The sequence below is a fragment of the Hippocampus bargibanti genome, unplaced genomic scaffold (assembly GCF_051943395.1).
Source record: "Hippocampus bargibanti isolate YZ-2025 unplaced genomic scaffold, ASM5194339v1 Contig00090_ERROPOS177943, whole genome shotgun sequence".
In the NCBI taxonomy this organism is placed as follows: domain Eukaryota; kingdom Metazoa; phylum Chordata; class Actinopteri; order Syngnathiformes; family Syngnathidae; genus Hippocampus; species Hippocampus bargibanti.
Window position 1 is genome coordinate 115,586 of NW_028296996.1, and position 20,449 is coordinate 136,034.

A 20,449-nucleotide genomic window follows, 5' to 3' on the forward strand; every position below is an offset into this window, starting at 1 on the left:
ATGTCACTTTACTTGAGGACACTGCACAAATTGGATGAGATGTTTTAATATTCATACACGATGCTTACAATTTAATCGATCGTCAACGTGACCAACAAAACAGGAGCCGTTTTCTGCCGCGGATTAATTTATTTCATTGACCTCAGGTAATTCGGTCTCTTGGTTATGTCCTCCGACGTTATTTCTCAAGCAAGTGCATTAGCTGGGCACAACTCTGATAGTATAACGGGTTTTTATTATAAATAAGAAGACAATGTAAATACAAAAAAAATACAACGTGCGTTCTCCCACAGTGGGGAGACTGGTGTATTAGGTGCGCTCTACGTTGTCTCTTGATAACCTTCCGTCACGCCCAATCCTCGGAAACACGGCGGCCATTGGTGCGATTCGAAGTCAATCTGTCGTCGTCTCCGCCCAACAACAAATACTGTTCAAACATAATTTTTGGTAGGTCAAAACATGCCAGGTGGACACCGCCAGCGACAAAGTAATATTTTGCTAATTTTAACATTCAATTGGCAATGTTAACCAAGCAATTTCTTTCACTGTGCTAGACATACGGCGGCAAACTGTTAATGTAGTCTGTGATGGTGTTGGTGAGTGAGTCAATGTCTTCCCCATGAATCTCAGTAAAGAGCTCCCACCTGGTTGAATCAAAACAGTCCCGCAGAGCTTCTTCAGCTTCTGTGGACCATCTTTTGATCGTGCGGGTCACAGCTGGTTGCCTCTGGTACACAGGCTGGAGATAAACCATATTGTGGTCTGCTCTTCCGAGAGGGGGGAGGGGGGAGGGTTTGTATGCATCCTTGGCGTTTGAATAAAATAGGTCCAATATGTTATTGTCTCTGGTGGCACAAGTTACATACTGTGTGAATGTTGGGAGGGAGAATTTCAGGGAAATGTGATTGAAGTCCCCTGAGATGATAAACAAGGCGTTGGGGGACTGGGTTTGCAGCTTGTTTACAACAGATATGAGGGCATCGGAGGCAGCGCCGCCATTTGCGGTAGGGGGAATGTACGTCGTCACGGCTATGACGTGTGAGAATTCCCGTGGCAGGTAATGCGGCCGAAGGCTAACGGCTAGCAGCTCGATGTCCCGAGTGCAAAGTTTTTCCTTCACCGTGATGTGCCCAGGATTGCACCATTTGTCATTCACAAATACAGCAATCCCCCCTCCTTTCTGCTTACCGCTGCCTTCATTTCTGTCCGCTCGTACGAGTTGGAAGCCCTCCAACTCTGCGTGGGCGTCTGGAGTGATTGCCGAAAGCCATGTCTCCGTGACGAGTAGCAAGCTGGCTTCCCGGTACTCCCTCTGATGTCGCGTTAGCGCCGCCAGCTCGTCCATTTTATTTGGGAGCGATCTCACGTTCCCCATGATGACGGACGGGAGAACGTGTCGGTATTTCCTCGTTCTTTTGCGGCGATCTTTCCCGGCCCGACAGCCGATGCCGGTTCACTCTCGATCCTCATCCTTCTCGACCTGACCTCAGCCTTTGACACCATTTCCCACCCTATCCTGCTCGACAGACTTTCCACCCTAGGCATTACCCACACCCCACTCCGCTGGTTTCATTCCTATCTCTCTGATCGCTCACAATTCATCCAAATCAACTTGTTCACCTCACGGTCCTCTCCGGTGTCCTCTGGTGTGCCTCAAGGGTCTGTCCTGGGGCCACTTCTCTTTATTATCTACCTACTTCCTTTTGGCAATATTTTCCGTAAGTTTGGCATTCACTTTCACTGCTTCGCGGATGACACCCAACTCTACCTCTCCAGCAAACCCGACGCCTCTCTTCCACCTTCATCCCTCTCACTTTGCCTCTCAGAAATTAAATCCTGGCTTTCCCATAACTTTCTCAAGCTTAACAGTGGAAAAAACGAACTTCGCCTTGTCGGTACCAAATCCACCCTCCACAAAACTACCAGTTTCTCTCTCACCATTGACAGTTCAACCGTGCCCCCCCCCCCCCCCCCTCAGGTCAAGAGCCTGGGTGTCATCCTCGATAGCTCACGATCTTTTCAGTCCCATATAAATAACATAACTCGGTCTGCTTATTTCCACCTCCATAATATTAATCGTCTCCGTCCCTCGCTCACTCCTCACTCCGCTGCTATCCTTTTCCACAGTCTCGTCACCTCCCGCATCGATTATTGCAACGCACTTCTCTTCGGTATCAATCAGAAATTTCTCCATGAACTCCAACTCGTCCAAAATTCTTCAGCCCGGATCATCACTAGAACCCCCTCCTTTCACCACATCACCCCTGTCCTCCAGCAACTCCACTGGCTACCTGTTAAACATCGTATCGAATTCAAAATACTTCTGTTTACATTCAAAAGCCATCCATAACCTTGCCCCTCCCTATCTTTCTGACCTGCGTCAAATCTCTGTTCCCTCTCGGTCCCTCAGATCCTCATCTTCCCTTCACCTCTATGTGCCCTCTGCCCATCTCACCACGATGGGATGCAGAGCTTTCAGCCGTTCTGCTCCCAAACTCTGGAATTCACTTCCACCCAACATCCGTAATATTGACTCCCTCCCTATTTTCAAGGCTCACCTCAAAACCCACTTGTTTAAAATTGCTTTCAATGTCTAGTTCTATCTGCTATTTTATTATGTATCATTTTACTTATGGTTTTATTGTTATGTGCTTTGTTTTATTGTTTTTATTGTAAAGTGTCCTTGGGTGTTTTGAAAGGCGCTTGAAATAAAATGTATTATTATTATTACGAGTAAAAAGTGTGCAAAAAGACTAATTTGTTCTGCAGACAGAAAAATGTCACTTTACTTGAGGACACTGCACAAATTGGATGAGATGTTTTAATATTCATACACGATGCTTACAATTTAATCGATCGTCAACGTGACCAACAAAACAGGAGCCGTTTTCTGCCGCGGATTAATTTATTTCATTGACCTCAGGTAATTCGGTCTCTTGGTTATGTCCTCCGACGTTATTTCTCAAGCAAGTGCATTAGCTGGGCACAACTCTGATAGTATAACGGGTTTTTATTATAAATAAGAAGACAATGTAAATACAAAAAAAGATAACCTTCCGTCACGCCCAATCCTCGGAAACACGGCGGCCATTGGTGCGATTCGAAGTCAATCTGTCGTCGTCTCCGCCCAACAACAAATACTGTTCAAACATAATTTTTGGTAGGTCAAAACATGCCAGGTGGACACCGCCAGCGACAAAGTAATATTTTGCTAATTTTAACATTCAATTGGCAATGTTAACCAAGCAATTTCTTTCACTGTGCTAGACATACGGCGGCAAACTGGAGCGTGTTGAGGGGAACGAGCGTTTGTGACAAACTGGGCTCTTTCGGAACAACAACCATGAAGTTCGCACGGTTTCTCATGAAAAACAGCTCAGTTGCCGGAATACCGAAGCAAGTGGAGAGGTTTTCCAAGTTCTCCCCGTCGCCTTTGTCGATGAAGCAATTCATTGACTTCGGTAAGTGTTTCCAGGACAGTTAATCACGTTGCCAGGTGTCTTGCAACCTCTCAAGGACAGCTGTGCTTTCTGGCACTGATTAAACTCTTGACGTGAATTGCTATGCTCGTTCAAAATATTTCAAATGGTAAAAAATACACGATTTGAAATAGTTAGAACTCACTTTTTGAAATAAGTTACTCATATTGTTTGATAAAGAGTACAAATTGCACAATTCTTCAGTCTATGGTCTTTTGGAACAGGATCTCCATCATCATTTGATAGAATTGGGTCAAAGTTTGTTTGCTAAGTTGTTTTGTTTGACGCATGCTGACTACAGGCTCTGCCAATGCGTGCGAGAAGACCTCCTTCGTGTTCCTGAGGCAGGAGCTCCCTGTCAGGCTTGCGAACATCATGAAGGAAATTGATTTTCTTCCGGATAAGCTCCTCAGCACTCCTTCTTTGAAACTCCTCACAAGTTGGTAAGACACATCAGGCGCATTCTCTTTCTATGCCCAATATTGCATCCAGAATCTGTGACGGATACAGCCCAAATTTCCAGCTTCAATGTCAAAAGCAACCTGTGTCAGCCTGGTTGCTACTCTTTATGTAACAAAATAAACTGTCCAAGCCAGCCAGTCTATATGCCTAACTAAACATTTTAATTCCAGTATTCCAATTTTGGAATTAAAACGGTATCAAACGTTCCTCCATCAATTAATTATCATGACATGCATGTGATAGAGGCCTCATGATTTCTGTCAAATTGGATAACACTGACGGCACTGGAAGTTTCCCATATCGTTATTTCAACTTTTCTCATGAAAAGAGATGTTGGCGTCTTTTATCTTGTACACCTCACATGTATTTGTACCACAAATGTTGTATTGATAGTGTCTTCAAAAATCAAATTTGTGCATGTCTGGTATGGCTGTGGCTGAGAGGTCAAAGCAGGTCGCCCAGTAGCCATGCGGTCCACTCTTGGCTTCGCACTCTGTCCGAGTCATGTGTCATTGCGACCTTGGAAAAGAAACTTCACCCACATTGACTCCAGAGTCACTCACACTGGGTGTACCTCAGTGTGAATGTTATGAACCTGGGTGGGTTGCAATAAAAAAAGAAAAGACTTAAAAAAATGACTGAATATTTTTAGCTCTACTGTATGCATTTCTCAAAAGATAGTTGGTCAAGTTTACATCGCACTTGGCTTTTAACTACTACCCGTTACATCAGTTTAGCATATTTATTTTTCTAAACTTTTGTTCTTACATTTTTGGTATGATATCTGAGGGTCATTAAATAACAACACGTTAGACTGCAATCCCCCACGACAGACTTTGCTCCGACTGTTATTTTGTCATCGCTATCTGCTATGTTTCTGCACAAGTCACGTGAAGTCATTTCTACGGGAAAAGGTCAGTCAGAAGACTTCCCCCGACCTGTTTCACGACATGTCACACGTGTATATATATTTGGCCCTTATAGCCCTCATGCTTCATTGCACTGACACTTTCTCCGTTGTGCAGTACTGTACATGTGGAGTTCAACCAAGGCGACTTTGGTGCTTTGGTTCATTGTAACAGATGTTCCCATGACAGGAAGTAAAGTGAGGGTCATTTGACGGTCAGCACAAGACAGACATAATTGCATTGTTCACCTTTCACCTACTTTCTCAGCACTACAGCATGTGCAGTCTACAACATTTACTGGCCTGCATTTACAACATCATGTATCACGAACCAAATGTTTATACTGTAACAAACTGTATTTTCAGTGTTTTTAACACGTAACAATCCAAAGTCATCTTCAGTGTTGTGTATTTGCTTCTCATAGGTATTCACAGAGTTTGTTGGAGCTAGTTGAATTTTTAGAGAAAGATCCAGATGATAAGGACAGCCTGACAGGGTAAGCCATTTATATGAAAAACACATATGTGCTTTGTTTTATTGTTTTTATTGTAAAGTGTCCTTGGGTGTTTTGAAAGGCGCTTGAAATAAAATGTATTATTATTATTACGAGTAAAAAGTGTGCAAAAAGACTAATTTGTTCTGCAGACAGAAAAATGTCACTTTACTTGAGGACACTGCACAAATTGGATGAGATGTTTTAATATTCATACACGATGCTTACAATTTAATCGATCGTCAACGTGACCAACAAAACAGGAGCCGTTTTCTGCCGCGGATTAATTTATTTCATTGACCTCAGGTAATTCGGTCTCTTGGTTATGTCCTCCGACGTTATTTCTCAAGCAAGTGCATTAGCTGGGCACAACTCTGATAGTATAACGGGTTTTTATTATAAATAAGAAGACAATGTAAATACAAAAAAAATACAACGTGCGTTCTCCCACAGTGGGGAGACTGGTGTATTAGGTGCGCTCTACGTTGTCTCTTGATAACCTTCCGTCACGCCCAATCCTCGGAAACACGGCGGCCATTGGTGCGATTCGAAGTCAATCTGTCGTCGTCTCCGCCCAACAACAAATACTGTTCAAACATAATTTTTGGTAGGTCAAAACATGCCAGGTGGACACCGCCAGCGACAAAGTAATATTTTGCTAATTTTAACATTCAATTGGCAATGTTAACCAAGCAATTTCTTTCACTGTGCTAGACATACGGCGGCAAACTGGAGCGTGTTGAGGGGAACGAGCGTTTGTGACAAACTGGGCTCTTTCGGAACAACAACCATGAAGTTCGCACGGTTTCTCATGAAAAACAGCTCAGTTGCCGGAATACCGAAGCAAGTGGAGAGGTTTTCCAAGTTCTCCCCGTCGCCTTTGTCGATGAAGCAATTCATTGACTTCGGTAAGTGTTTCCAGGACAGTTAATCACGTTGCCAGGTGTCTTGCAACCTCTCAAGGACAGCTGTGCTTTCTGGCACTGATTAAACTCTTGACGTGAATTGCTATGCTCGTTCAAAATATTTCAAATGGTAAAAAATACACGATTTGAAATAGTTAGAACTCACTTTTTGAAATAAGTTACTCATATTGTTTGATAAAGAGTACAAATTGCACAATTCTTCAGTCTATGGTCTTTTGGAACAGGATCTCCATCATCATTTGATAGAATTGGGTCAAAGTTTGTTTGCTAAGTTGTTTTGTTTGACGCATGCTGACTACAGGCTCTGCCAATGCGTGCGAGAAGACCTCCTTCGTGTTCCTGAGGCAGGAGCTCCCTGTCAGGCTTGCGAACATCATGAAGGAAATTGATTTTCTTCCGGATAAGCTCCTCAGCACTCCTTCTTTGAAACTCCTCACAAGTTGGTAAGACACATCAGGCGCATTCTCTTTCTATGCCCAATATTGCATCCAGAATCTGTGACGGATACAGCCCAAATTTCCAGCTTCAATGTCAAAAGCAACCTGTGTCAGCCTGGTTGCTACTCTTTATGTAACAAAATAAACTGTCCAAGCCAGCCAGTCTATATGCCTAACTAAACATTTTAATTCCAGTATTCCAATTTTGGAATTAAAACGGTATCAAACGTTCCTCCATCAATTAATTATCATGACATGCATGTGATAGAGGCCTCATGATTTCTGTCAAATTGGATAACACTGACGGCACTGGAAGTTTCCCATATCGTTATTTCAACTTTTCTCATGAAAAGAGATGTTGGCGTCTTTTATCGTGTACACCTCACATGTATTTGTACCACAAATGTTGTATTGATAGTGTCTTCAAAAATCAAATTTGTGCATGTCTGGTATGGCTGTGGCTGAGGTAGCAGCAGAGCAGGTCGCCCAGTAGCCATGCAGTCCACTCTTGGCTTCGCACTCTGTCCGAGTCATGTGTCATTGCGACCTTGGAAAAGAAACTTCACCCACATTGACTCCAGAGTCACTCACACTGGGTGTACCTCAGTGTGAATGTTATGAACCTGGGTGGGTTGCAATAAAAAAAGAAAAGACTTAAAAAAATGACTGAATATTTTTAGCTCTACTGTATGCATTTCTCAAAAGATAGTTGGTCAAGTTTACATCGCACTTGGCTTTTAACTACTACCCGTTACATCAGTTTAGCATAGTTATTTTTCTAAACTTTTGTTCTTACATTTTTGGTATGATATCTGAGGGTCATTAAATAACAACACGTTAGACTGCAATCCCCCACGACAGACTTTGCTCCGACTGTTATTTTGTCATCGCTATCTGCTATGTTTCTGCACAAGTCACGTGAAGTCATTTCTACGGGAAAAGGTCAGTCAGAAGACTTCCCCCGGCCTGTTTCACGACATGTCACACGTGTATATATATTTGGCCCTTATAGCCCTCATGCTTCATTGCACTGACACTTTCTCCGTTGTGCAGTACTGTACATGTGGAGTTCAACCAAGGCGACTTTGGTGCTTTGGTTCATTGTAACAGATGTTCCCATGACAGGAAGTAAAGTGAGGGTCATTTGACGGTCAGCACAAGACAGACATAATTGCATTGTTCACCTTTCACCTACTTTCTCAGCACTACAGCATGTGCAGTCTACAACATTTACTGGCCTGCATTTACAACATCATGTATCACGAACCAAATGTTTATACTGTAACAAACTGTATTTTCAGTGTTTTTAACACGTAACAATCCAAAGTCATCTTCAGTGTTGTGTATTTGCTTCTCATAGGTATTCACAGAGTTTGTTGGAGCTAGTTGAATTTTTAGAGAAAGATCCAGATGATAAGGACAGCCTGACAGGGTAAGCCATTTATATGAAAAACACATATGCAACTTTTTAGTTGCGTTGGGTATCCACTTTAATGGGCTTATTTAGAATTATTTTCAACCAACTTATTTATGCTCAAACTGTATTAATGTTACCAACTGTTCCACAGTCTAACAGAATAAGTTTGATATATTTTGCCACCAAACACAATATATCAGCAATAAATATAATAGCCTCCAAAATGATAATAGAAATTAACAAACATGCGAATCAAACCTCTGAAGATGGAGGACACTGATTCACTCTGGCGAACCTTGAAGGGAAAAGCCGATAGGAAAAGAAGAATCAAACCCATACTCTAGAAAAAAAAAGTTTAATTAAGGAAGGAGGTTTAACTCATTCACTGCCAGATGATATGCAAAAATGTGTCCAGTCCAGTGCCAGGGTTTTTGTCGTTGTCACTCGAATTCCAGGAACCACAGATATTGAGTTATAGGACTACACAAACATTCAGCGAAGCATAAGAAACCGTAGACTCTCTTCTTTCATCAAAAAAAAAGTTATTTCCTAAATTATATGGGTCTGGAGTTATATGAGCTCAAAATGAGGGCGGCTGTCCAATATACAATGCAATACATACTGTGCATATTAGTTAATATAGCACATTAACAACAGCTGAAGCTGGAACATAGCGCGAACATGAAAAAAAGGGGAATGCAGCCCCCTTGTGGAAGGGAAAAAACATTGCCAGTGGTCTGGTCAGCGCTTTACCGGCACCCAAGCAAGAAAAAAAACAAAACCCGAACTAATTCGAGAACTGCGCTCTACGTCACATTTTCAATTCCCGAATAAATTTGTGAATGGCAGCAAATGAGTTAATGGCATTTAAATTCAGCACTTCATCAATCCATTATGAATAAAGCTATGTCTGTAGTATTTATACTGCATTTTTGGGGCGGGGCTGGATAACTGATACTGTACAGTACATCCATGTTTTTATTCTCAGCTTCACGCAAACTCTGATCAAAATCCGCAATCGACACAACAACGTGGTGCCCACAATGGCTCAGGGCGTGGTAGAGTTCAAGGAGGCCTTTGGGGTGGATCCCGTGACCAACCAGAACGTGCAGTACTTTCTGGACCGCTTCTACATGAGTCGCATCTCCACGCGAATGCTCATGAACCAGCACAGTCAGTATAGCATTTGGTGATTATCAGTGAGCTCATCCTCACGCTTGCTTTATGTTCAAGTGTAATATTCAAGTATTGGATGTATTTTTTGTAGCGGTAAACTATCATTAGATTTAATTTAAAACAGATTCTTTACTTACAGACAGTGTATTGTAGGTGTTTCAAATACCTGACATGTTTCGGCTCTGACAAAGGGGAAGTAGACGCCGAAACATGTCACACCTACAATACACTGTCTGTAAGTAAAGAATCTGTTTTAAATTAGATATCAAGTAGACAGGATGAACTTAATACAACGAACTATCATTAGAGTTGTGCGTTTGCATGAAGATTTCTAAACGTTTTCTGCATTGTGTTATGTAGCATTAATCTTTGACGGCAGCGTGAACCCGGCACACCCCAAGCATATCGGCAGCATTGATCCCACTTGCGATGTTGTGGAGGTCGTAAAAGGTAATGAATGATGGTCCTCGGTTCTCTTTTTCATACACACACACTAAATGTGTCATCTGTTTTGCCACAGATTGTTTGAATTTAATTACATTTTTATGGTCAACATAAAGGCCTGCCTGTCGAATGATGTTATCATTAGATTTATGGACAGGATTTACTGAGGTTGAACTGGTTCACTGAAGACTAGAAGCATCATAAATGTTTCTGTACATCATCAAGGATGCGTCTTAGAAATATAATGCTCCAATCAAAGCATTTTGGTTTATTTCAATTAGTTTTGTATACTTGCGTCTGTTTTGTATACTTGGGCAATCTAGTTAAATCGGGCCCCCTCAATTTTAAAATTTGGCCCCCTTTCCAGACACCAGGGGGCCAACCGGCCCCCTTTTTTAATTTCCCTGATGGATCCGTGCATTCCTGCTGTCATTTCCCTTTTCTGCCTTGGTTTCATGGTTGTAACATTTTTTTGTATTGGTTTCTACCTAAAAAGATGCCTATGAAACGTCCAAGATGCTATGTGAGCAGTATTACCTCACCTCACCAGATATGGAAGTCACACAAGTAAACGGTAAGTCGGAAAGAACCATTTGTTCCATGCAGTATTGTATTTTTTGATTTTAGGTAGGTTTAATACACTCGACTTAAATTTCTTCTCTCTTTTTTATTTATTTTTAATTGATCAACATTGCACAGCCAAAACCCCAGACCAGCCCCTCCACATCGTTTATGTGCCATCGCATCTTTACCACATGCTATTTGAGCTTTTCAAGGTAAGCAGCCAACGGTGAACCTTTTATTTTTGCCACATCCGCTCACAATCTACGATGTTCTCTCTCAGAATGCAATGCGGGCAACAGTCGAAACGCATGAGACGAGCCCATCGTTGCCTGCCATCAAAGTGCGCATCTCACTGGGCACTGAGGACCTGACAATCAAGGTGAATGAGTTCACGCAGCAGTTTCTCCCGCAGAACTATTTTGTTTTCAGACCATTCTTACTCAATCGTTCTATTTCTAGATGTCAGATAGAGGATGTGGCGTCCCCTGAGGAAGATTGAGCGGCTGTTTAGCTATATGTACTCCACAGCTCCGAGTCCTGTACACATAGACAACTCTCGGAACGCACCTCTGGTGAGACTTGAAGGACAATCGACACCATTATTTTGTTTCCTAACTGTCATCAGAAAAACTTTTACAACATCTAAAATACCGAAAACACGCACGCTGATATTTTAGTCAAATGCAAAACACCAATAAAAATGACTTCAAGTGTCCCAAAACTGCCACAAAATGAGCTCGAAACTGGGCCGATTCAGAAATTCCCGCCCCTTGTTCGTGACGTCACTATTGGTCACACACTGCCTTGGTTCTGAATCAAAACAATGGCTTCAGAGAGTTCAGATTCGGAGAAGATGCTTTCTTGTTACTCATCCAGTTATGAATATGATTCAAATAGTTGTGAAGAGAAAATCATAAATGTTTGCAATCGATTAAAGAAGTTCTTCCGTATCCATTCAAGCCGTCTAGACTCCAATGTAGCGCCCAGAAAATGCACAAGATGGCGCACAAGCTCTGTTGGAAATGGCCTGATTTGTCCGCTGGAAATTTGTGTAAACTTAGACCTTCTTTATGTGTGTTACCGCAATTGGCTGCGACACACACAACGATTCACTATCGCGTTATTTATGTAGTTTTCCTTCTAATTTCGCGATCAACACAAGATGAAAAAAAGTACCCAAAATGCGTTGTGTGTCCCTTTCTCGGTCACAGGCGTTCCCTCCGTGATGTCACGACAAGACTTCCTAAATATTCAGCGCAAGTCTTAAAACATAAAATATAGCTATATGCGGTGTAATCTTTGTAAAATGCGTGCAATAGAAGTCATTTGAAGTGATTTTACAAATTATGGACGCAACTTGTGTGGCGGTGTCGGTTGTCCTTTATAGGCACACTGTTTGTAAATTATGTTCTAAAAGTTTCCAAGATGTAACCACTGCAACTGCAAGTCCCCCTTTTTAGGGCAACTCAACGACTATTTATCAAGTCTAGCGGAACTGGTATGCTCCTCAAATGCTGTTATTCTTTCCTTCAACCCCTCAAAGGCCGGTTTTGGCTATGGGCTCCCAATCTCCCGCCTCTATGCCAAGTATTTCCAAGGAGACTTGCAGCTCTACTCTATGGAAGGCTACGGAACGTCAGCTGTCATATACTTAAAGGTGACTACAGCACAAATTATCCCCTATCTAAAATACCCATAGGTTGATGGCATAGGCATAGAGTAATGAAACACAAGACCTTCGCACTTGATGACGGATGTGCCCTTTTGTAAACGATGTGTTCTCACAAGATGGTAGTTGGAAATTGCACCAGGGGGCCAACCGGCCCCCTTTTTTAATTTCCCTGATGGATCCGTGCATTCCTGCTGTCATTTCCCTTTTCTGCCTTGGTTTCATGGTTGTAACATTTTTTGTATTGGTTTCTACCTAAAAAGATGCCTATGAAACGTCCAAGATGCTATGTGAGCAGTATTACCTCACCTCACCAGATATGGAAGTCACACAAGTAAACGGTAAGTCGGAAAGAACCATTTGTTCCATGCAGTATTGTATTTTTTGATTTTAGGTAGGTTTAATACACTCGACTTAAATTTCTTCTCTCTTTTTTATTTATTTTTAATTGATCAACATTGCACAGCCAAAACCCCAGACCAGCCCCTCCACATCGTTTATGTGCCATCGCATCTTTACCACATGCTATTTGAGCTTTTCAAGGTAAGCAGCCAACGGTGAACCTTTTATTTTTGCCACATCCGCTCACAATCTACGATGTTCTCTCTCAGAATGCAATGCGGGCAACAGTCGAAACGCATGAGACGAGCCCATCGTTGCCTGCCATCAAAGTGCGCATCTCACTGGGCACTGAGGACCTGACAATCAAGGTGAATGAGTTCACGCAGCAGTTTCTCCCGCAGAACTATTTTGTTTTCAGACCATTCTTACTCAATCGTTCTATTTCTAGATGTCAGATAGAGGATGTGGCGTCCCCCTGAGGAAGATTGAGCGGCTGTTTAGCTATATGTACTCCACAGCTCCGAGTCCTGTACACATAGACAACTCTCGGAACGCACCTCTGGTGAGACTTGAAGGACAATCGACACCATTATTTTGTTTCCTAACTGTCATCAGAAAAACTTTTACAACATCTAAAATACCGAAAACACGCACGCTGATATTTTAGTCAAATGCAAAACACCAATAAAAATGACTTCAAGTGTCCCAAAACTGCCACAAAATGAGCTCGAAACTGGGCCGATTCAGAAATTCCCGCCCCTTGTTCGTGACGTCACTATTGGTCACACACTGCCTTGCTTCTGAATCAAAACAATGGCTTCAGAGAGTTCAGATTCGGAGAAGATGCTTTCTTGTTACTCATCCAGTTATGAATATGATTCAAATAGTTGTGAAGAGAAAATCATAAATGTTTGCAATCGATTAAAGAAGTTCTTCCGTATCCATTCAAGCCGTCTAGACTCCAATGTAGCGCCCAGAAAATGCACAAGATGGCGCACAAGCTCTGTTGGAAATGGCCTGATTTGTCCGCTGGAAATTTGTGTAAACTTAGACCTTCTTTATGTGTGTTACCGCAATTGGCTGCGACACACACAACGATTCACCATCGCGTTATTTATGTAGTTTTCCTTCTAATTTCGCGATCAACACAAGATGAAAAAAAGTACCCAAAATGTGTTGTGTGTCCCTTTCTCGGTCACAGGCGTTCCCTCCGTGATGTCACGACAAGACTTCCTAAATATTCAGCGCAAGTCTTAAAACATAAAATATAGCTATATGCGGTGTAATCTTTGTAAAATGCGTGCAATAGAAGTCATTTGAAGTGATTTTACAAATTATGGACGCAACTTGTGTGGCGGTGTCGGTTGTCCTTTATAGGCACACTGTTTGTAAATTATGTTCTAAAAGTGTCCAAGATGTAACCACTGCAACTGCAAGTCCCCCTTTTTAGGGCAACTCAACGACTATTTATCAAGTCTAGCGGAACTGGTATGCTCCTCAAATGCTGTTATTCTTTCCTTCAACCCCTCAAAGGCCGGTTTTGGCTATGGGCTCCCAATCTCCCGCCTCTATGCCAAGTATTTCCAAGGAGACTTGCAGCTCTACTCTATGGAAGGCTACGGAACGTCAGCTGTCATATACTTAAAGGTGACTACAGCACAAATTATCCCCTATCTAAAATAACCATAGGTTGATGGCATAGGCATAGAGTAATGAAACACAAGACCTTCGCACTTGATGACGGATGTGCCCTTTTGTAAACGATGTGTTCTCACAAGATGGTAGTTGGAAATTGTGCAAAGGGTTAGGCATGATATTTACCGTATTTTCCGGTATATAAGGCGCACCCCCATTAAATGGTGTATCTTCAAACTTTTTCCATATATAAGGCGAACCTTCAATCTTCTTTTCCTTTCGGCTTTTCCCTTCAAGGGGTCGCCACTGCGAATCAGTGTCCTCCATCTTTTTTGTTTTGGCCAAGCATATCCATCGGATGCCCTTCCTGACACAACCCTCTGTATTTATCCGGGCTTGGGACCGGCACAAGAAGACACTGGCTTGTGTCCCCCTGTGCGAACCTTCAATGAATGAAAAAAAGTTTTGCAAATATTATATATAATTTTTTTAAGTTTTCCAAGTATAAGGGATGATAAAGCGCTACAGCAGAGGCTGGGATTATGCACGACTTCTTCTACGACTTCTTAAATGGAGTTGGTGGCCACTGACAGTCATTGTGAGACCTGTTGTGGCTCAATATTACCGTATTTTCCGGTGTGTAAGGCCCACCGGAGTATGAGGTGCACCCGCAATAAATGGTGTATTTTCAAGCTTTTTCCATATATAAGGTGCACCGGCAATGAATGGTGTATTTTCAAACTTTTTCCATATATAAGGCACACCGGACTATAAGGAGCATTTTCAGTGAATACAAAATGTTTCAAAATATAGTTTTTCAAATATAAGGCACACCACATAAGGTGTTACATTAGAGGCTGGTGTTGCGCACTACTTTTTTGACAGGGGCTAAATGGAGTAGGTAGCGGCTGACAGTCTTGTGAGGGCTGTTGTGGCTCAATATGACTTCACATATAAGGCGCACTTGCGTATAAGCCGCTCGGTCATATTTTGAAGAAAATCAAGGCTTTTGGGTGCACCTTATACACCGAAATATAGTTGATGACGCGGCAGGATTAGTAACAATGTGGTGGAAAAGTAACACCATTCTATCAGTGTTAACACAGCTTTCACAAACTAGTAAAATAGCTGATATAGAAACTAAGCGTCAACCTTATTGAATTATTACCGTGTAGCAAATTGGTATCTCCAATGAAAGCTTTCAAGAGTCATAAGTGTCCTCGCTTGCGAACATTTCACAGGCTCTGTCCTCTGAGTCGGTGGAGAGGCTCCCCGTGTTCAACAAGTCCGCCCTGCGCCATTACCAGTCCAGCAGCGAGGCCGATGATTGGTGCATGCCCAGCAAGGAGCCAAAGAAACTGGGCAGAGTCGAGAGGATTCAGTGATGGCGAACTGTGGGAGGTAGTGGAGAAAATAATGGGGTGGGACAGAAAACTATTTGGCCAGTTTTGATCAAATCTTCTTTTCCTTTCCGCTTTTCCCCTCAGGGGTCGCCACAGCGAATCAATGTCCTCCATCTATCCCGGTTTTGTGCATCCTCTTCTCTCACACCAGCTACCTTCATGTACTCTTTGACCACATCCATAAACCTCCTCTTCGGTCTTCCTCTCTGTCTCCTGCCTGGCAGTTCAAGATTCAGCATCCTTCTCCCGATATTAGTCACTCTCTCCTCTGGACATGTCCAAACCATCTCAGTCTGGCCTCTCTGACTTTCTCTCCAAAGCCTCTAATATGAGTTGTCTCTCTAATGTACTCATTCCTGATCCTATCCAACCTGGTCACTCCCAAAGAAAACCTCAACATCTTCAGCTCTGCTACCTGTCTTTTCTTCAGTGGCACTGTGTCCAGTCCAAACATCATGGCTGGTCTCATCACGGTTTTATACACTTTTCCTTTCATCCTAGCTGAAACCCTTCTATCACACATCACACCTGACAATTTTCTCCAGCCGCTCCAGCCTGCCTGGACACGCTTCTTCACCTCTTTTCCACACTCTCCATTGCTCTGGACAGTTGACCCCAAGTACTTAAAATCCTCCACCTTCTTTATCTCTTCTCCCTGTAGCATCACTCTTGCACTTGGATCCCTCTCATTCACACACATATATTCCGTCTTGCTGCGACTGATCTTCATTCCTCTCCTTTCCAGGGCATATCTCCACAGCTCTAGTTTCTCCGCCACCTGTTCCCTGTTCTCGCTACAGATCACAATGTCATCTGCAAACATCATGGTCCAAGGAGATTCTTGTCTAATACCGTCTGTCAGCCTGTCCATCACCATAGCAAACAAGAAGGGGCTCAGAGCTGACCCCTGGTGGAGTCCCACCTCCACCTTAAATTCCTCATAGGTTTGATTCGCATATTTGTTTTGGCAAAAATTTTCAGAATCAGAATCAGAATCATCTTTATTGCCAAGTATGTAGAACACACAAGGAATTTGTTTCCGGTAGAACACACTGCACTAGTATCGTCGTCAAAAAAACTGCTAAGTGGCACTATACAGTTCCATTTTGGCTACTGTTGAAAGAGTTAAAAGAGTTAATGGCTTGGGGGAAGAAGCTGTTTAAATATCTGCTGCTTTTTACGTCGGATGCCCTTCCTGACACAATCCTCTGTATTTATCCGGGCTTGGGACCGACACAATAAGACACTGGCTTGTGCCCCCTTGTGGCTACATTAGGTTTGATCAAATAATAACTTGAATGTTTTTATCTAGACTAGGGGTGGGCAAACCTTTTGACTCGCGGGCCACAATGGGTTCTAAAATTTGACAGAGGGGAGCCAGTAGCATTTGGAGTGTTTGATCCCGATATATTAAACCTAAAGCATTAAATGTAGTGTGTGCAAACCTCATAGCACAGTAAGAACATTGAAACCCAATTTATTAACTGTCTTTCAAATGTGAAAAATAGCCCTTATCAGTTAATAAATTTGTGTCAAGGAATATGCAAGATATGGCATTTACATACTATTTCGCAGATACTGGGAGGCGGAAATGGAAATCGATTGAAATAACATACGCACTGTGATTTATCAGGATTGCGTCTGTTTTTAAGTTTCAATCGAAGGTGCAAAGTTAAAGAAATCAACATTTACTGCAACTTTGCTGCTGTGAAATGTCAATTTCTCCACTGCGAGACGAATAAAAGCAAATCTCCCAATCCAAATTTATTGAAAAATGGAATCACTTTCAACATTCAAAACATATTATTACACAATGAAATACTCAAGCTCAATAATATCTACTTGTGTTAAACTCAAACAAAATCATGGATGGATTGTTCTGACCGCGCACTATACAAACTCGCCACGGCCGCCCTCACCTTCACACGCAAATAGTACACGTGATCGTTGCCAAGCACACAGACATAGGCCACATAGCCAATCAGAAGCCTGCTTCGTGCTTCGGACTTTCCCAAGCGTTATAAGGTCTGCATTTGCATATCATTTCCAAAATAGATGCACAGAACCTCAGCCCAGAAGAAAGATTCAAAAGAAGATAACAAAATGTGTGACGCTACAAAACGTAAACATTATACCGTGACTGTAAAGTGTATCTGAGAGTTATGAAAGGCGCTCAGTGGCTTGTAGCAGACAACGCAACGCAAAAAATGCATCGTGCACCATGACGGCAATCGACAACTGGAGCAAAATCTTCAGCTATGTATATTTACCATGAATTAAGCAATATAGCATTTGTGGTAGGTACAGCCTTAATTTAAAAAAAAACATACATTGTGACAATGTTTTTTTTTTGTTGTTTTTTTTTGGGGGGGGGGATTTCTCGTCTTTCTTTATGGCAATTTTTCAGAGTGGTCGGCCCTGTTGTCCGCTAACATTTTGTCATGACTCTCAGACACTGTTTTTACTATAATTTGGACAAGTTCGGCGGGCTATAGTTTGCTCATGTCTGATCTAGACTGACATTGGAGATTGTTTTGAAAAGTCCCAGGTTGCTGCTCTCAATACTTTAAGATACCACATTTACCCGTTACAAATGATTAATTTGACAAAAATCCACAATGTCTCTGAACATGGCAGCTATGTTTTTAAAATTAAAACTAGCATCAAGTGGATTTGCTCGAACTATCAATCTGTGCAGGCAAATTTTATAACCAAAACCATGTTCAGGGTGCTATTTGTAAAAGCCAATCACTTTTCTCTACTTGTAGTAACTATTTCAGCTGGAAGTAAAACCTGAGTTTAGGCAGAAAACACAAAGGGACGAACTACCTTGCTTTTTACGTTTAGCCTCTTAAACATGCGTATTGTATTTTCAATTAACATGGCGGATTATTGTCTACATACAAACATATTGATTTATATAGCGCTTTCACAACAGCTGAAGCTGGAACAAATGATGAGCACCCAACGTGCACATTTCTTGGCTTTGGATGATGGGTATTTTGGTAATCCAAATAAAGGCTGGAGTTGATGAACAGTACCTTCGAAAGAGTTTATTTGCAGAATAATCCAGACACATGATTTACAGACAATGACTGCATGATCACAAGTGTGTTCACATCATGGACACACAACATATTTATTTCATCAAAAGGGCGATATCAACACTATGGCGCGACACCGAGGCGACATTCTTCCAAAACAATTCCTAGCTTTTATCAGTCTGTCTCCAGAAAGTCTCCAGTAAGCAGTGTATCAGGGTTAACAGATGGCTCCAAGAATGAACTTGGTTCACTCTGTGTATCAGAAGGTATTCTACAGCAGGGGTGGGCAAACTTTTTGACTCGCGGGCCGCATTGGGTTCTAAAATTTGACAAAGGGGCCGGGCCAGGAGCATTTGGAGGGAGTGTTTGGGCCGGAAATACTAAACCTAAAGCATTAAAGGACAACCAACGCCTCCGTACAAGTTATGTCCATAATTTATAAAATCACTTCAAATGACTTTGACTGAGCGTATTTTACAAAGATTCCACAGCATATAGCTATAGTTTACGTTCTAAGAATTGCGCTGAATATTCATGAAGTCCTTTTTTCGAGTTGATGACGACCCCCATGTGACGTCACGTTTGGACCGCCCCTGACCGAGAAAGTGACACACAATGCATTTTGGGTACTTTGTTTGGTCTGAAAACTTCGTGTTGATCCGTGTTGATGGCGAAATTAGAAGGAAAACACCTAAATAACGCCATGGTGAATCGTTGTGTGTTGCACCAAGACAACTATTTGATATTCGCTGACGAAGCCTCTTGGATAGGAGGCGAAACGTCCGAAACCTTCACTTTTGTACAGATGACGGCTGAAGAAACCTTCTCATCAACAAGATTGCTTCTGTTTTTAATTAAGTTTTCATTGAAGGGGCAAAGTTAAAGAAATCATCATTTATTGAAAAATGGAATCACTTTCAACATTCAAAACATATTATTACACAACGAAATATTCAAGCTCAATAATACCTACTTGTCTTAAATTCCGCCAAATGATAGATGGTTTGTCCTGACCGCGCACTCAACAAACTCTCCACTGACGCCCTCGCCTTCATGCGCAAACAATACACGTGTACCGTCGCCGAGCACACAAACATAGGCTACCTGCATTTGAAATTTGCATACTCGGCACGGCAGCCAATCAGAAGCCTGCTTCTTTCTTCCGGACTTTCGCAAGCGTTATAAAGTCGTGCAATTGCATGTTATTTTCCAAAATAGATGCACAGAACCTCAGCCCAGAAGAAAGATTCAAAAGAAGCTAACAACATATGTGACGCAACAAAACGTAAATTTACATTAAACCGTGACTGTAAAGTGTACGTGAGACTTATGAAAGGGACTTAGTGGCTCATAGGAAGCAATGCAAACGTTGCATTGTGCACCACAATGACAATTGACTACTGCAGAAAAATCTACAGCCATGCACATTTACCGTAAATTAAGCAAGGTAGCATTTGTAGTAGGTACATTCTTGATTTAAAAAGTTTATACTTTGTGACATTTTTTTTAATGTGATGAGTTGTCTCATTTTGCTTCAAGTTGTGAAAAATGGGGCAGGTAACTTTTCAGTTACCTGCCCCGTTGTCCGCTAACTTTTTGTCATGAGTTTCAGACACTGTTTTTACTATAATTTGGGCAAGTTTGGCGGGCCGGATTAAAAAGCCTCACGGGCCGTATGTGGCCCGAGGGGCGTAGTTTGTCCATGTCTGTTCTACAGGCTAAGTAAATATGGCGGAAGACACACATCATGACATTATTGAAGATGCACATCATTACATTGTTGAAAACGCAAATCATGACATTTAAGACGCACATCATGACATTATTTTCATGACATATCATTTAGAAACGTAAAATACCCTGTCAGAGTCTTACACATTATAATTTGAAATAATCCTTCAATGTTAAAAAAATGGTTGGTTTTATCCCAAAGCAAAACATTTTCAATTCCAAAATATTTAACTCTCTAAATCTAAATATTACAGCCACTTTACAATAACCTCCTCTTGAGGAGGTTTTCTAAATGCAACCACTTAAAAGTCGATTCCAA

General features: G+C 41.9%; 2 protein-coding genes across 2 annotated transcripts; both read left to right on the plus strand.

Annotated features, from left to right (window-relative positions):
• Positions 1-3,171: 3,171 nt before the first annotated feature.
• Positions 3,172-5,349, plus strand: LOC148881279 (pyruvate dehydrogenase (acetyl-transferring) kinase isozyme 2, mitochondrial-like). The gene is made up of 4 exons (XM_088989386.1): positions 3,172-3,200; positions 3,268-3,461; positions 3,781-3,922; positions 5,274-5,349. Exons 2-4 carry the CDS (start codon positions 3,344-3,346, stop codon positions 5,347-5,349), a joined length of 336 nt encoding a protein of 111 aa, XP_088845512.1. The 5' UTR covers positions 3,172-3,200; positions 3,268-3,343.
• A 599-nt stretch (positions 5,350-5,948) lies between these two features.
• LOC148881280 (pyruvate dehydrogenase (acetyl-transferring) kinase isozyme 2, mitochondrial-like) lies at positions 5,949-18,714 on the plus strand. The gene is made up of 12 exons (XM_088989390.1): positions 5,949-6,250; positions 6,570-6,711; positions 8,066-8,137; positions 9,111-9,295; positions 9,659-9,748; positions 10,239-10,316; positions 10,442-10,518; positions 10,587-10,685; positions 12,766-12,879; positions 13,851-13,964; positions 15,194-15,353; positions 16,101-18,714. The coding sequence occupies exons 1-11, from the start codon at positions 6,133-6,135 to the stop codon at positions 15,335-15,337; spliced, it is 1,233 nt and encodes a 410-aa protein (XP_088845516.1). The 5' UTR covers positions 5,949-6,132; the 3' UTR covers positions 15,338-15,353; positions 16,101-18,714.
• The last annotated feature ends 1,735 nt before the right edge of the window (positions 18,715-20,449 follow it).